The 13,482-nt window shown below is 37.0% G+C and overlaps 1 protein-coding gene across 1 annotated transcript in view; it reads left to right on the top strand.

Moving 5' to 3' along the window:
* The window catches only part of RBBP8 (RB binding protein 8, endonuclease), an 88,169-nt gene extending 74,971 nt beyond the window's left edge, over positions 1-13,198 (top strand). The window contains exons 16-19 of the mRNA XM_008690697.2: positions 3,136-3,205; positions 7,231-7,327; positions 11,117-11,258; positions 12,795-13,198. Coding sequence (XP_008688919.1) covers positions 3,136-3,205; positions 7,231-7,327; positions 11,117-11,258; positions 12,795-12,892 — 407 coding nt within the window. The 3' untranslated portion in view covers positions 12,893-13,198. The remainder of the gene's footprint in view (positions 1-3,135; positions 3,206-7,230; positions 7,328-11,116; positions 11,259-12,794) is intronic.
* Positions 13,199-13,482: the final 284 nt, after the last annotated feature.

The following is a 13,482-nucleotide window of genomic DNA, read 5'->3' as shown; positions in this document are numbered from 1 at the left end:
ATTTCTTCTCACTTATCTTTTGTGACAGTGCTGCACTGTTCTTTCGATCTCTGGAAACTTCTGCTTCCGAGAGTGTCCCAAGACTGTTTAGTTCCTCACATAAACTTTTCTCTCATGCTTTTATTAACTACCTCTGCATCTCTAGTTTGTCCTCTCTGATGAATCCCTGTCCCGCATTTCTTACAGGAAATGCAGTGTAAATGCAAACGCTAATTTTGTGTGTCTTCAACAACTTAAACTTAACGTATCCAAACCAGGTTCCATTTATTTCTCACCAAATGACCTTTCCGGCTTTTTCATTTTTCCCAGTCACCTAGGTATATAGTTTAGGATTTTATTGTCCATTTATTTCATGTTCTTAGCTCTCATATCACAGAGTTCTACCTAGTCTTTCCTCAGAGGAAAGAACAAATTTCAGGGAGGATATCAAAAGCTTGGTTCTAGACATGTTGATACTTACTAGACATCCAAGTGGAAATGTTAGTAGGTGATTAATATGTGTCAAGTTTGGATAAGACATCCAGAATAAAGAAATGACTTAGGGGGCAGGAGGTCAACAGCAAGTAGATGATGGTACTTAAGGCTGTGAAACTGAGATCACCAAAGTATAGAAAAGAGAAGCATTTCAAGTTCTGACCTCTGGGGTATGGCAACTTTGAAAGGTTGGAGAAAGAAAGAGGAACCAGCAAAGGAAATGGAGAAGGAGCTGGAACCAGTGAAATAGGGAAACAAGGGTATGTGCTGTTGTGGAAGCCAAGTGAAGCTGTTTCTATATATTCATTACTCCTAGCCTTGTCCTCTCTCTTCAAAACCCCAGGCTTGAATCCGGCTACCTATTAGACATCTTATGAGCACGAACTTAATATATTCAAATCAGAAATTTTCTTTTCTTACCCAAATTTGATCTTCCCCTGCCTTTCCTGATCTCATTAAACCTTAGTAACTGCCCTTCCAGTTACTAAAGATAGAAATGTGGGAGTCATATTTGACTTCTTTCACCTCTTCATGCCCAGTCTGATACCCTGGCAATACTGTCTCCAAAATATGTTTCATATCACTTCACTTCTTTCCATCTCTGTAGCCAAGGCCCCAGTCTAAACCACTCTTCTCTCCACCTGTTCTACTGCAGGCCTCCTGACTGGTCTTTTATGACAGTTGTTTCTCCTCTCCAGTCCATTCTCGACTGAGACTCAAAACTCATTTATTTTAAATGTGAACTAGATTGTATTATCTTCTTATTTAAAAATGCTCAAGGAAAAGATATTTGAATGGCCAGTAAGTACATGTAAATATGTGCAACATTGTTGGACACGAGGGACTGAGATACTACTTCACACCCACTGAAATGGTTAAAAAGATTGGTAATACCTAACATTAGCAAGAGTGAAGAGCAACTGGAACTCTCATACTTTCCTGGTGGGGATATAAAATTGTACTATGGAAACAGTTCAGCAAGGTTTTTTTAACCACTTTATTGAGGTTTGTCATGTTTTTATAAAGTTATGTATACACCCACCATAGTACCCAGCAATTCCACTCCTAGGTATATAAACAAGAAAAATGAAAACACATTCACAAAACATTGTATTCAAGAACATTCATAGCAGTGCTATTTATAGTAGCTCAAAACTAGAAACAACCCAGATGTCCATCAACAGGTGAATTGTGGTAAACTCATATAATGGAATACTACTTGTCAACAAAAAGGAGGGTACTGGACTCAACAATGGATCTCCAAAACCTGTTGAGCTAGAAAGATCCAAAGATGGAAAAGAATACATATTATGTAATTCCATTAATAAAAAATTCAAAAACAGGTATAACTAAGCTGTGGTGGCAGAAATCATCTCTCCAAAGGGGGAGGGAAGAGACATCAGAGAACATTCATCTGTTTGAGAAGCAGAGGAATAGGAGGAAACTTCCAGGGGCGATCGATGGAAGTTCTCTCTCTTGATTTGAATGGTAGTTACACCAGAGTAAACATTTGTCAAAATTAATCCTAGTATACTTAGAATCAGTGTGTTTCCTGTATAAATTATGCCTCAGGAAAGTGGGTTCTTTTCAAAAGTCTTCAGTGGTTTGCTTTTGTGTTCACTACAAAATTCAAAGCCCTTTTGTCCTCCAGGACCCATCCTGATCTGGTGCTTGCCCACGTCTTCAATCTCATCTTTCCTAATACCTTTCTTCACTCAATCTCAACCACACTGGACTTCTCCTAGTTCTTATACCAACCTTTTTCCCATCTCAGGACCTTTACCTAGAACATTCACCACTCCTGCTTCTTGCAGCTGACTTTTTATTCATCAGTTACCACCTTCCACATCCTTCCTCAGATAAGCCTTAGCTATCGACTTGCTTGATGTCTGTTTCCCTCACTGTGGTATAGACTGCATGAGGACAGGAGACATGGTTTCTCTTGTTGGACAGTGCACTTACAGAACTTGGCACCATGCATGATAAATTTTGATTATTTGAATACACAATAGCAGTTGGCTCTTTGGGTCTAGACAACTTGGGATCCGGGTCCATGAGCTTTTGTTCTTATTTTGTCACCAATTTTCTGATAAAATTCTTTACTTCTATTTCCTAGTTAATCTACCTCAAAGACACATAAAAATCAGCGGGACTGGGGCCCCTGGCTGGCTCAGTCAGTGGAGCATGTGACTCTTGATCTCAGGGTCGTGAGTTTGAGCCCTACGTTGGGCGTGGAGCTTACTTAAAAAAAAAAAATCAGCAGGACTAATAAGTGAAACATATTAGAAGCTGTCTTATTGTTGTTTGGTGCCAAATGATATTGGGCCTCAGAATAATTCTTCTGAAGTCTAAAATAATTTTATATATAATCTATACATATGTACATAAGCTTTGTATATATAGTTTTTAAATCTAAAATAGTTTTATAGGTAAGATTTTTATCTCTAGTAATTCTGAGGTAAAGAAGATAATCAGCACCCTCCTCATTATGCAGATGAAAAAGAAAGAGAAAATTAGTTACAGAAAATTTAAATGAGTTGCCCAGGAGCCTAGAGTATGAAATCCAGTAAGAGTGAAGTTTTGATATAGGTCATTCTTGTTGCAAAAAAGCTATTGCTCAGTTCTGCATTCAGTTTGTGGTATGTGTGGTTTTTTTTGCAGTTCCTAGTGATAAACAAGATAAAGTCAAACAGAAAGCATTTGTGGAGTCATATTTTAAAGATAATGAAAGGTAAGTTGGTCTTGATTAATACCAGTGATGTGATTGGAAGTACAACAAAAGCTGTCTCTGTCAGAATACCTCTGAACTGTTAAATTGCTACTTTGGTTAAAATCAAGTGCATATCATCTACTTTAGGTCATAACAAAAAAGAGGGACTCAAGCATAAAAATGACAAATATTACAAATAAGGAAATTTATATCACCACTATTTTTTTGACAGTGGTAATAGGTATTTTCTCTCTCTTTTTTATAACAAATGTTTTTATTCGTGTTCTGTTTTATTGGGGACTTTATTTGAACTTCAGGAATTTGTTAAATTATATACTGTAACTGTTATATAGTGTAAGACTTTAGGTGGGTGGGGCGCCTGGGTGGCTCTGTCGTTAAGCATCTGCCTTTGGCTCAGGGCATGATCCCAGAGTCCTGGGATCGAGCCCCACATCAGGCTCCTCCGCTGGGAGCCTGCTTCTTCCTCTCCCACTCCCCCGGCTTGTGTTCCCTCTCTCACTGGCTGTCTCTCTCTGTAAAATAAATAAATAAAATCTTTAAAAAAAATTAAAAAAAAGACTTTAGGTGGCAAGCCTTAGGTTGTGCTTGAGAATTATTGCATGAGGATTTTTAAACCTTAAAAGAAAAACTGAGCATCTTGATTTTGAACCATAATGCTACTTTGTGCCTTTTATTCAAAGATGGCAAATTCTTTTGTTGTTGTTGTTGTTGTTGTTAAGATCATATTTATTTGAGAGAGAGAGAGAGCACAAGCATGAGAAGGGTCAGAGGAAGAGGAGAAGCAGACTCCCTGTTGAATGGGGAACCCAATGCGGGGCTCATCCCAGGACCCTGAGATCATGACCTGAGCTGAAGTCAGATGCTTAACTGACTGAGCAGCCCAGGCTTCCCCAAGGATGGCAAATTCTATAACTTCTAATCATGTACTACTATCCATTCTAGAAGTGAATTTAGGCATAGTAATTCAATTCAAAAAAATTTTTTTTCCTTCAAGTTATGATAGCAAATTGAGTCACTCAATCTGCAGTTTATTTTATACTTATTTCTGTTGAGAATTTTAGAGATCTGACAGGCCAAGACAAATTTTTATTGATGCCTGTAAGACTCTAATAGTTAAGAGCTGTTGTTTTGTTGCTAAATGCTTAAGTCTTTTCCTTTATTTATCAGTTCTCCAAAGAAATAGTACCCTAGCATCCCAAATGTGACTAGGGAGTTTTTATTTGTGGTGTCATTATGAACTCATGGATTTAAATGTTTCATGTTTTAGTCTAACCACTAGGGTTGCTCATTGCCACAGTTAGTCATCTTTTAGATCTTTTGTAGATCTTTTAGGTGGCCAGAGTTAGGAATAAGGTTTTTGTTTTATTTTATTTTTTAACAAATCACTTTTAAATCACTTTTAAGATAAACTACACCTTTTCATATTGATAGCTCCAATTCAAGTTCAGAACTACAGGATTTTTATGTGATAACCTCTTCTGTCTCACATCTGTACCTACTTTCCCCTACTGAGAATCCATCCCACTTCTCAGTGCTACCAACATAATTTCTCATTTAACTTTGTTCTTTAATATATAGAGCAGTCTTAGAATAATATAAATTATCACCAATAATATGATTTATGAAAATGGTTTTTAAGATGTCTTTGTGGGTTTTTTGTTCTTAAGATATATTCTCTTAGAACAACCATGTTATCTGCATCTTTTCATAAAATAAAAATTCTAAAAGTGAAAGAAAAGGTATATCTATTACAAATGTACAGTCCAGTCACTGTGTCTTAAAGCCATTTTGGAATAATTATTTTTTGTGTGTATGCCACTGACTCAGTCCCTTGGTTTGTTTTACTTTGCTTTTGAATTTTGTAGTTGTTTTTTTAATCTTTAATTCTTTTTTTAAATTATATAAAATATGTACATGGTATCAGAGGCTACAAAACAAGGTATATTCAGATACGTCTAGTTTCAATCATTGTCCCCTTTACCCTATTAGCTCCCTTACCCCTAAAGGTAATCATTTGTTTAAAAATAGGGTTTTCAATCCATTTTAAAAAATAAAAACTGATATCTATACAGAAATATATTGTCATTCTCTCTCCCCTTAAATAAATGGTAGAATGCTATATATACTTTTCTCTGTTTTGCTTTTGCTTTTTTCATTCAAGTGTATATCCTGGAAAATCACTTGTAATAGCATGTAGTGGTATTCCGCATTTCTCTTTTTAGTTGCACAGTACTTTATTGTTTGTACCATAGTTTATTCCTTAGTAATGGGTATTTGGGGTGTTTATAGTTACGCTAACACAGAGCGCTGCAGTGAATAACGTTGTACGTTTTCTTTTTCATATTGTGTATCTTTGGAATAGATTCCTTGAAGTAGGATAACAGAGTAAGAACTGTCATTTCAAATGTTTCATATTGAAAGTTCATTAACTTTTTAAAAATATGAGAAGTTTTATTTATTCTGAAACCATTAGATAGCTTGGAGACACAGGAGGTGGGAATAAGGCATGAAGACGGTAAAAGTCTTAAAATTAGTATTGTTCCTTTCCCCACAGACAGTACTAGCAAACCCTGGGAAGATGAGTTGTGTTGTATGAGGGACAAGAAGCTTAGTAGTCACTTAGGTCTTTAAGGTCTAGTACAGATGCCAGTCTGCTAGGAGATTCCCTGCAGCTTTAGAACAACAGAAGAAGCAGAATAAACAATACTCAGAGGAGAGGATACGGCCAAAATGTATTCTGTATAAGCTTTTAAGAGTCCATAAACCATTTGAAAGAAAGCAATTTTTATCTGTCCTTTTAACTTACAGCTTGCTTAAAAGTTGAGAGTTCTTGGCCTTAAACCCCCACAGGACCTATAACCTCATATACTTTGACATAGAGCAATGAAAGCTTCCTTTTGAGAGAAAGTGCTTGCCAGCCAGAGGGGCATGTGATCAGAGTGCCTCAGAGGAATAGATACGTTACCGACAAGTCGTTTTACAAATCAGTTTTTGTGAGTCAGGCTCTTGAAGCTCCCTGGGGATGTTTCTATTATAAACAAATATGTATACCATCACTTAAGTCTTCATTTACCTATTTTGTAAGTTTGGACTTTTCTATATTGAGCTTTAAAACTTAAAGCAGGATACAGTGTATTAAAAAGTTCTGTACTTCCTGCTTACTTTTTCTTCCCAAACACCCTGTGCCTCATTAATCCATACCTCAGTGGCTTTGATCCTCCTAGGTTTCCAGTAGTTCTCAGTAGGATCTGATTTTTAAGGACATTTAAGGACAAGCGCAAATAATTATTCCTAACATTTTGAAGAGTCCAGGGTGGGTGGCGGCAACAAAAGAAATGTTTAGAGAAAATGACAAATAACATACAAACAGAAGAATCTCTTTTTTGAGTGGGGGGAGTAGGTTAGCCCAGAAATACAGGTTCTTAAAGAAAACTGAGTTAACAGGCAGTTACTCTTTTTCTTGGTTATATTATAGAATACCAATTCCTGACTTTAATAATGTAATATTTCTTTTTAAATTAGGTTATTGAGGGGTGCCTGGGTGACTCTCAGTTAAGCATCCAACCCTTGGTTTCAGCTCAGGTCATGATCTCAGGGTTGTGAGATTGAGCCCCACGTCAGGCTCCATGCCCAGCTTGGAGCCTGCTTGGTATTTTCTCTCTCCCTCTCCCCCCATTCACTCTCTCTCTCTAAATAAATACATAAAATATTTAAATAATAATAAATTAGGTTATTTTATATATTATTTTCAGCCAATCAGAGGCAAAAATAGGAAGTAATAGTTATCTTTTTCAGTTAGAGAACAATATACATAAAAATACCTGACATATAGTAAGTATTTTAATAAAGAATGCATGAAAAATGTGTTTTTCTAACATACTCAGTAAACTTTTCAAATAAAATGAATGAAAATTTTGGGATTATTTCTCCTCTGGGCCCTCACCTTCATTAATTAAAAATCTAAATCAAAGATCTTTGTAGTAACAAATGGATTAATTTTTTAATTTAATTCATTTTTCTTCCAGAGAGACTAGCTTACAAAATTTTCCTCATATTGAGGTAGTTCGGAAAAAAGAAGAGAGAAGAAAATTGCTTGGACACACATGTAAGGAATGTGAAATTGTAAGTACGAATGTGAATACTGTCCAGTAGGTTTTTTAAAATATGGCTTTATAGATTAGAAATGCATGATTTAAAAATCATAGATAGAAACTGTATTTGTATCTAGAAACCTCATTTGAGCCAGGAGTGGTATGATGGATAATTAAAGAGCACACTGGCTGTGCCTAGGGAGATCTCAATACTTGGAAATGAAAGCTCTCAATCTCTCAGATTTTCATTAAGTGAATCTGAAGCCTAAGATCCTCGTTCTTTTTACCAGCTTAAGACGTTTGTGACGTTTTTCTTTTCTATGTTTATTTGTATTTGTTTTAATTTCTTTCCCCGGGTGTTACATTACAGCAAAGGCTCTTCCTTATTCATATACTATTTGGGGAAAATTCTGATATTTTAGTAGGAAACTTTAACGTTTATTGCTTATCCCAGCACTCTCAGGAAATGAGATACGTTCATAATTGGGTTTTTCTAAGTAACTGATATGACCATCATTTCTTAACTTTTTCCCCAAACACTCCTTTCTAAGCACAGTGTGACGAGCAGGCTCTGTGTCACCCTTAGAACACAGGTACTTTTATTCCTTGGCTGTCTTGGACTACTGAAGTAGAAGCATACTAACCATCCGATCACTGAGTAGGCAGGTTCTGTGTTTTCTTGAAACATGTTTTTTAATTTCTTCCCTTGCTGTCTGTTAGCTATTAGATCCCTGCCTCTAGTGATTTAGTTCCCCTTTAAAATTTTCTTTTTAACAGGTATGGGCTAGAAAATTTGATAACCAAGCAGATTAAAGTTATTTATGGATAGCTTGTAGTGCAGGTAAGCATTTGGTGAGAAATAGGCTCTAACTAACAGTGGGAGTGTAAATAGGGATTGAGATTTTGGAAAGCAGTTTGGCAGTACAAGCAAAATCTGTATCATGAGTTTTCATAACACAAATTGAACATATCATGATTTCTTAACTAAAGAACATGGCCAAGCCTCTAGTTTTTAGTTATAACCGTAACTCTTTACAATCTGAAACTAACATGACCTGTTAGAAAAAGGCTCTTGTGCTAGAAACAGTTAATTTGCTTTCCTTCTCTCAGGAATTATTTCCTATGCTGTCCTATTCAGTCTCTAAAAACCATTGTCTCAGGGTGCCTGGGTGGCTCAGTCAGCTGAGCATCTGCCTTTGGCTTCGGTCATGATCTCAGGGTCCTGGGATCGAGCCCCATATTGGGCTCTTTGCTCAATGGGGGAGCCTGCTTCTCCCTCTCACTCTCCTTCTGTGCTTTCTCTCTCTCAAATAAATAAAATCTTGAAAAAAAAAATTGTCTCATACACTTTATTCCAGTATTTTTGTTGTTTAAGATAGGAGATAAATCTGTTCCCTCTTTTTTTTTTTTTTGATTAATTAATTAATTAATTTGACAGAGAGAGAGGGAACACAAGCAGGGGGAGTGGGAGAGGAAGAAGCAGGCTCCCACTGGAGGACCCTGATGTGGGGCTCGATCCCAGAACGCCGGGATCACGCCCTGAGCTGAAGGCAGACGCTTAACGACTAAGCCACCCAGGCACCCCTAAATCTGTTCCCTCTTAACTCTCTCCTGACCAGGAATGAAAGTGCCAGTCCTATGTATTTAAATCCTATCTATATGCTTACAGTTCTTAAGTATATTCCAGTGTCTGTTCCCCCTGTGGAATATGTAACAAACATGTGGAAGCGTAATAGTCATCTCACATTTCACCAAGTCCAAAAGCAAACAGTTTCTACCGCTGATTCCCAAACCTCACCTGAGTCTCCTCTATGTCCATTCTTCTGGCTGTCTAAACTAAAGCTCTTATAGTTATCCTCTCTTCTTTCATATCTCAGTAACGGATCTATCAGCAAATCCCATCAGTTCTACCTACAAAGTGTATCCATTTCTATCCACTTGCTATCACCACCACCAAGCCCTAGGCCAAGGCACCATTTCATCTTGTCTGGACTATTGAAATAATTTGCTTCTAAGTGCTTTCCTTCTGTTGTTTTATTTAATCAGCTGTTTTGGGAAAGCAGTGTTAGATCCACAGCAAAATTGAGCGGAAAGTACAGAGAATTCCCACATACCTCTGTCCTCATTTTTCCTTTCTCTTTAAAGCACAGTATTTCTGAGATGTTAATGGTTTTTATTGTCCCCAGTGGAGAAATTGTCTGGGATTAAAGGTCCTCCTATCGGCCCTATGTGCTTCAGTTCCTGGCCTCCCTGCCAGAGGGGAGAGGGAATCAGGGATGCAGGGTGTCACGGGGCAGGATAGGGCCTGAGAGCAGCAGCACAGAGTGGCTTGGACAGAGTGGCTTGGATAGGACGGACATGTACTTAATTTCTGGCTTCACCGTGTACTTTTAACACAATGAATGATCTGTTGTTTCCTAATGATCTTTTTAGAATAAAAATTAAATCATGTCATTTCTCTGCCCCAAACCCTTAAATATCTTCCCGTCTCAGTCAGAAATAGAATCCAAAGTCCTTATCAAGGACAGCAAACTCTGGCACCCCACTTCCTCTCTGATTTTATCTTCTACCACTCTCCCAGTTGCTCACTGTGTAACAGCTACACTAGCCACTGTTGTTTTTGTATATGTTGTAATTTGGTGGCAATTTTTTCTAAATTGATTGATAACCGTGATTCTCTAAGGTCTTCCCATCCCAGTGTCCAGGCTAAGGTAACAAAGGCTTGTACTCACAGCAATAAGAAAGATGAAAAAGATACCCCCAAAAAAAGTTGTTTCAGAGGTACTCAGAAAACTTTTACTTCAAACTTAAGTTTTAGCCCTAAGTCTGCCACTTTCAATAGAAGATACCGTCAGTAAATTATGAATTTGATTTTCACTTTCTCAAGTATGAGGTGGAATTGGCTGGATTGTGTGATCCTGTCGTGTGTTCTATTAAACTTTACACTGCTGCTTTGTTTTCTTAGGTCTTGAAGGACCTGTACATTTTTTACATATAAATTTTAACCTTGTTTTTATGAAGTTCAAGTTCTTTGGGTTGCAGTTGCAAGAAAGTATGTCTTTGATTCTAATTGAAAAGTATAGTTTAAAGGGGCAAGTCATGAAGCCTACAACAAAGCTAAACTTTTAGTTGTAAAAACTTGGATAAGAAAATTACTTCAGGGGCTCCTGGGTGGCACAGCGGTTAAGCGTCTGCCTTCGGCTCAGGGCGTGATCCCGGCATTATGGGATCGAGCCCCACATCAGGCTCCTCTGCTATGAGCCTGCTTCTTCCTCTCTCACTCCCCCTGCTTGTGTTCCCTCTCTCGCTGGCTGTCTCTATCTGTGTTAAATAAATAAATAAAATCTTAAAAAAAAAAGAGAGAGAGAAAAAAAGGAAAAAAAAATTACTTCAAAACACACGTTATATCCAAATAACAGCTGAGAAAAGTGCTGTTCAGAGTGCAGTTTTATGACTGGTCTGACGGTTGAGTTTGCACCAGTATGTAAACCAATGGCGTCACTCAGCACACTATAAAGTTAAGCTGGCATTTTTGTTTTTGTTTTTGTATTGTAAGACTTTGTTGCTGAGAAGAGCAGCATATTGGTTTACGTTGTGATACAAACTCCGAGCTCCTTTTCTCATTTGTGGAGCAAACATTTCACAGACCAGCACTAGTTACTGTTAGTATTAATTACTAATATTATCTTCAGTGAGTATTGTTTTCCTTAACATGCTGAATATTTTAACAGCTTTCTTAGTAGTTTCTAGTTCATAATCAATAAGCCTAACAGTTCATTTATTATTTCTAAGTGAAAAACTTACCAGTTTTTATTATTAGTATTATGCAGATATTCCAGCAGAAGAAAGAGAAAAGAAATTGGCTTCCTGCTCAAGACATCGATTCCGCTACATTCCACCCAACACACCAGAGAATTTCTGGGAAGTTGGTTTTCCTTCCACTCAGACGTGTATGGAAAGAGGTGAGAGCACAGATTATAACATTTTGAAATTATTTTTTTTTAATACTGTATATACCCAAGTCTAACCATTAGACTTTTCCCCCATGGTTCCTTTTACCTTCTGCTCAGGGGCTAGTTCTGTGACATAAGAACAAATTCCTAAAGATAAAAGGCTTACCTTTAATTCTAAGTAATGTCATTGAAATCGGAGATTGTGTATAATCACTTTAATATGATTGTGTATTCATTATCCTTGTTTATCATTCAAATTTCAAAAAGTTAATTTCTCATCCTATCATCAAATGACTTTTAATAAAATAATAACATTATAAATGTTGCCAGCAGAGTTATATTGTTAAAAAGAGAGCATCTTTTTAAAAACCTTTTTTAAAAAAAAACCTTAGCTTTTAAAACCTGAATTTTAGCTTTTAAAATGCTGGGTATTTATAAACCACATCTGAGTAAAAAGAACCTTTGTTTGGAGGACTGTTGCAACTAGCTCCTTCAGATATGGCACTGACATTTAACATGATTTGAGAATGTATACAGCTTTGAAGCTCCAGATTTTGAGTAGTTTTTCCAAAAGATGCGAAGTCTCTTGTAACTATTACCATATTTTAACTTTCCACATTAACAAGCCAAGTTACATTCCCTTTGACATGATGGTGCTGCCTGGTCATCAAATAGAATTAAACAATCCAGATAGAGCCTGTGTTTGTACACCTACCATGGCCTGAAGGGAATATGGCAGAGTGCAAACCGTGTGATTCAAGATGCCTTAGGAGAATCGCATGGTTGAAGAGTATAGGGACATGTTGTCTAAAGAAGTAGCTGCCACAGAAAGTCTTTTTGATAAGCACCTGGAATTATAATAGTGAAGACTTCTTGTTTAGCTGTTTGTCCCCATCTGCAGCCTGTAGGAGGCAGACCAGGAAAGTACTTAAGAGCTCTGGTTCTGGGGGCGCCTGGGTGGCACAGCGGTTAAACGTCTGCCTTCGGCTCAGGGCGTGATCCCGGCGTTATGGGATCGAGCCCCACATCAGGCTCTTCTGCTATGAGCCTGCTTCTTCCTCTCCCGCTCCCCCTGCTTGTGTTCCCTCTCTCGCTGGCTATCTCTGTCTCTGTCAAATAAATAAATAAAAAAATCTTAAAAAAAAAAAAAAAAAAAAACTCTGGTTCTGGAGGTTAGACAGATCTTGGGCAAAGTAACAGCTCTTCCACTTCCCTAGCTTTGTGAACTCGAGCAAGTTCTTTAACTTCCTTGGGTCTCTGTCACCTCATCTGTGAAGGAGATATAGTGGAAGCTACTCCAAAGAAATGTGGGCATTAGCTGAAATAATGTATACACACATTTGATAAATGTTTGCTGCTACTGTTGTTAGTATAATTGAGGAAACTGATGCTAAGTAGTGAAATCATTCATTAACACTGCACAGCTAATAATCAGAGGATCATGGTAAACTAGAATGTGTTAAATAAGACCGATATTACCTGGTACATGCTGAAAGAAATACATGTTGCAAATATAATCTTCTAAATTTGTCATTTGTTTTTAAGGTTACATTAAGGAAGATCTTGATCCTTGTCCTCGTCCCAAAAGACGGCAGCCTTACAATGCAATGTTTTCTCCAAAAAGCAAAGAGCAGAAGACATAGATGTTGAGGCAAAAACAGGATAGAGGCCAATTTGTTTCTTTTTAGTTATTTATAGTTAAAGTTGGTATTAAACATTGATTTTTTTTGATCTTCTGTAAACTGACTTATAAATCATTTTTCTATTGAAAGTGTTTTTAAATGGCATTTACCCACCACACAAACAACTATTTAAAATGTGGATATGCTTATGTTGTATTGTCTTGCTTTTGCACCTTTAAAACAATAAGGTGCTTTCATTTTGCACTCTAACTTAAGAGTTGTTTATTTACTTTATTTGGTAATACCTAATTACAATTTTGAAAATATGATAGTTGTAGTCTGTGATTTGTTGCCTTTCCTATCTTTTCTTTTTACTCAACCTTCTCTTGGTATTTACCAGTGGCTTTGTGGTAATCACTACAAATTTTCATTCTCTTAATCAGTTGCTCTCCTTGGGTCTTTCCAGTGTCTGACCATTTAAGTCTTTAAAAAAAAAGGCTGAATTTTAATAGTCCTTTTAGCTTTCCAGCTTCTCTCTTCCGTTTACTTGAAGTGAGCTGCTGTTCTGTAGTGTATTCTTTTGGAGACTCAACCACAAATATCAACCTTTT

The sequence above is a fragment of the Ursus maritimus genome, unplaced genomic scaffold, assembly GCF_017311325.1.
Source record: "Ursus maritimus isolate PB19 unplaced genomic scaffold, ASM1731132v1 scaffold_18, whole genome shotgun sequence".
NCBI classification, from domain to species: Eukaryota; Metazoa; Chordata; class Mammalia; order Carnivora; family Ursidae; genus Ursus; species Ursus maritimus.
Note: the sequence above shows the minus strand (reverse complement) of the source record. Positions and strands in the feature narration are given on the sequence as shown.